The sequence below is a fragment of the Electrophorus electricus genome, chromosome 16 (assembly GCF_013358815.1).
Source record: "Electrophorus electricus isolate fEleEle1 chromosome 16, fEleEle1.pri, whole genome shotgun sequence".
Classification (NCBI taxonomy): Eukaryota; Metazoa; Chordata; class Actinopteri; order Gymnotiformes; family Gymnotidae; genus Electrophorus; species Electrophorus electricus.
This window is the reverse complement of record NC_049550.1, coordinates 8,345,680-8,348,875: the sequence shown is the minus strand read 5'-3', so window position 1 is coordinate 8,348,875 and position 3,196 is coordinate 8,345,680. Positions and strand designations below refer to the sequence as shown.

General features: G+C 45.0%; 1 protein-coding gene across 6 annotated transcripts in view; it reads right to left on the bottom strand.

Annotated features, from left to right (window-relative positions):
- The window catches only part of pknox1.2 (pbx/knotted 1 homeobox 1.2), a 13,640-nt gene extending 10,444 nt beyond the window's left edge, over positions 1 to 3,196 (bottom strand). The window contains exons 1-2 of one of the 6 annotated variants that reach the window (XM_027010161.2): positions 3,095 to 3,141; positions 1,812 to 1,915 (exon numbers count right to left, since the gene is read on the bottom strand). In XM_027010161.2, coding sequence (XP_026865962.2) covers positions 1,812 to 1,859 — 48 coding nt within the window. In that variant the 5' untranslated portion in view covers positions 1,860 to 1,915; positions 3,095 to 3,141. Of the gene's footprint in view, positions 1 to 1,811; positions 1,916 to 2,586; positions 3,038 to 3,094 lie in introns of those variants that run through there. The other 5 variants (XM_027010158.2, XM_027010160.2, XM_027010162.2 and 2 more) reach the window with 5 other exon arrangements.

Sequence of the window (3,196 nt, the reverse complement as noted above, 5' to 3'; positions counted from 1 at the left end):
AAGGCTGGCTACACACAAGGTGCACAAGCTCCTAATAAAGTGTTTCTAATAATAAAGCATTTCTAATACAGTGCTTTGGGGCGTAGTGCGTAGGTGGCCCCTTTAAGGCAAATGTACAGAAGCTCTTTCGGCGAAAATGAAAAGCACATCGGCGGGGCTGCGTCAAAAGCTTCTTTGTAGTGTGCGGTTCCACAAGGGCGGAGCAGAGAACGGCCTTCTGACTGTGAGGTGACAGACAGTCCATCCGTGGCGGCAGCCGGATCAGCACCACGCCCCGCGAATGCTCCTCCACCATTAACGGCCTTGTGACTGACGCTTGTGGCGATTCCGCGGCATGGCTCCTCGCTGCAGCTGAGCGCTGCCAGACCGCTTGCAGATGTAAGATCTTAAGAGGTCCATAGGTCTGGATCGATCGACACACACAGAGAATATCTACTGTACATTGGTTTCAGATATGGTTCCTACTGCACATGTCCCATGTGGAATTGCATCACTAACTGACGTTTAACAAACGTATAGTGCACTGAGGTTGACCAAGGCCTCGCTGGCTCACGAGGTACATGCGTGCGGTGTGAACTGTTTTGCGGGGTGTCATTTTTGTTCTTTACTTAGCACGCCCGTGTCAGAGCTGACACAGACAACCCGGACAGCCTACAGAATAAGTTTCTAACAGTGCTTGCTAAAGCTAAACCTTTCATTCATAATGTTAATACAAAGCAGAGCTAGACGATGAACATTGATTCTATTCTGATAAACGCTGCTGTCTAAAAAACACCCTGGCAAACTTTATATGATGTGGGCAAAAGGTTTTTTTTTTTTTTATTATGTATTATAACTTATTATTTATAATTATGAATCAAGTGAATGCTGCGATTCATCCGAGCACACACAGAACATTAATCTGTAATCCCTGAGACTTGCCAAGATTTTCACATCAGGCAGTAAAACAACAAACAACAACAACAACAACAACAATAAAAATATTAGTTAGAAGGCTCATCTGTATATTGCAGCCTCCTGCAAAATCAAAACTGCAAAGGTTAATTTCGCTGTTACGATGAACCAGGGTATGAAATATTGTTCGCACTGCGATGCCCCGCCCCCCTCGGTCTGGCTCGCTCTCCCGTGGAAGCACATGTGAGTGAATGCATGTGACGTGGAGCAACAATGACACTGATTGAAAGGAGCTTCAAAACACTGTTTGTGTTGGAGAAGCCTGGAGTGTCTTCATCTTCTCATCATGACCATGACGCTCTTTGACCACCATCTGTGTGTGTGTGTGTGTGTGTGTGGGTGTGTGTGTGTGTGGGGGGGGGGGGTGTGATTTAGAAGTGAAATCACAGGATGCACATTTATTAAGCAGTCATCAATCTCCTTTGGTGGTCACCCAGGACAGAGATCAGCTGACACACAGAGCAGTAAAGTAGCTTCACACTAACATCAGAGTGCAATACTGGTTCCAGGAGTAGTGGATTACATTGTATATTAAAATCAATGGCAGCCTATTATTTACAGCTATAGAGAAGAGGTAAATAAAATATACAAAACATTAAAAATATATATTCCTGTCATTTATTTTTGCTTCTGTCACTCAGACCTCTTTTATAGGACACTGAAAAGGAAAAGCTGCACTGAACCGCTCCTTAAAAACCGCTCCTTTTTGGAAACAAAATATTTGGAACAAAAACATTTATGTGCCGTTTTGCTGACTTATGTTGCCTTACAACCGGGTCTACCGTGTAAGACCTTTAGAGAATTTGAACCTGGGTGTGGAAAAAGTAGGCCGCTCGTTTAAACACAACCCCACTCACCTGTTCATCCTGAAACTCCTCCATGGGCACCGATGAGGATGTCATCATGGTTACTGTTGCTGCTGGCAACGCGTGAGCATTCTAGTCCGCCTTCAGCGCCACAGCTGGAAGGACACAGACGCCCTTTATCAACCATATCAGCGCTTTATTTAACGCTTCAAGAAATATTCGTGCATTACGGAACCTTATGCGAATATGTGATAACGTTGCACTGGAGCAGCTTATATTTTAATACACAGCTGAGGTTGTAATATACTTGATACACGTGTCTGGGAAACAGCCTACGTATAAATCTACATAAATTAAATTGTGTAGGTTCGGGTTTAAACGGAAAATGTTTGCTTTGTGTCCAAGACCTAAAGGTCATTCAACTTGCGGGGGAGCCTTTAAGCATACAGCTACAGACCGACAGGGTTTCTTCTTAGCACTAACTAGCAAATCGCATTGTGTCAAGTTGTGTCTTAAGTGTTACAGAAGCGGACTACAAGCACTCAAACCGCCTGCATGTGTACTGCCGCACGACGTGCCGTGAGCAGGCGTTTCAAATCGAAAACCGATTTTAAAACGCTATTATTTTCCGTTTAGGAGCAATACATGTTATCTTTTAAGTCGTCGGACAGCTACAGTCGCGATCTGGCACTTGCGCGCCCACAAAATGAACGGTAAGAGGCAGAGAAGGCTGTATCCGTTATGTAGCCTGTTTCCGAATCTTCCCCTAAACACCATAGCCGCCATGTTCCTTCTGGACGTGTTTAAGAGAGATCCCCTGACTTACTTTGATAAAAAAATGGAACTCTTTACGCGATGGGAAATGGGCACACGTTAGCTCGCCACTTAAAACAATTTTACAATAGCATAGACTATATGTCAAAAGTTAGTCAAAAAACATCGGCTATTTCCCCAAGATAGAAAACGTGAAGGCTGATCTGGGGAGGAAATTCGGCTATCGGTCTGTTCCTTTAATTGAAATAAAAGCCTGCCCATTACCTATCAATCAATCTAGGCACGGCCGACTAACCCTCCCCACAAGCAACCGCCATTCGCACTTCTACAAAAGATCATAAAAACCGGGCCTTGCTCCTACGCTCTCGTCCTTCGACTGCCGGAAAATTCGCTCACGAAACCCGCCATCACATTTTTCTAACATCAGAATAAAACCAAACCATCGGGATACCTCCCCCACCCGAGTAGCGCCTTACTATGCCCCCAGAGCATTATAGCGTGTAGCCCAGATCGCCTGATTGATAGGGAGTGAAAAAAGAAGATTTTGAGTGACAGCTTACCTTAGTGCCAATCTTCGTCACAATGACAAGCGGCTGCAGCAATCGGGACCCGCAGTTGTTGTATGGCGTCACCACGTAAGGCACGCAGGCCGCTTTGCTCAT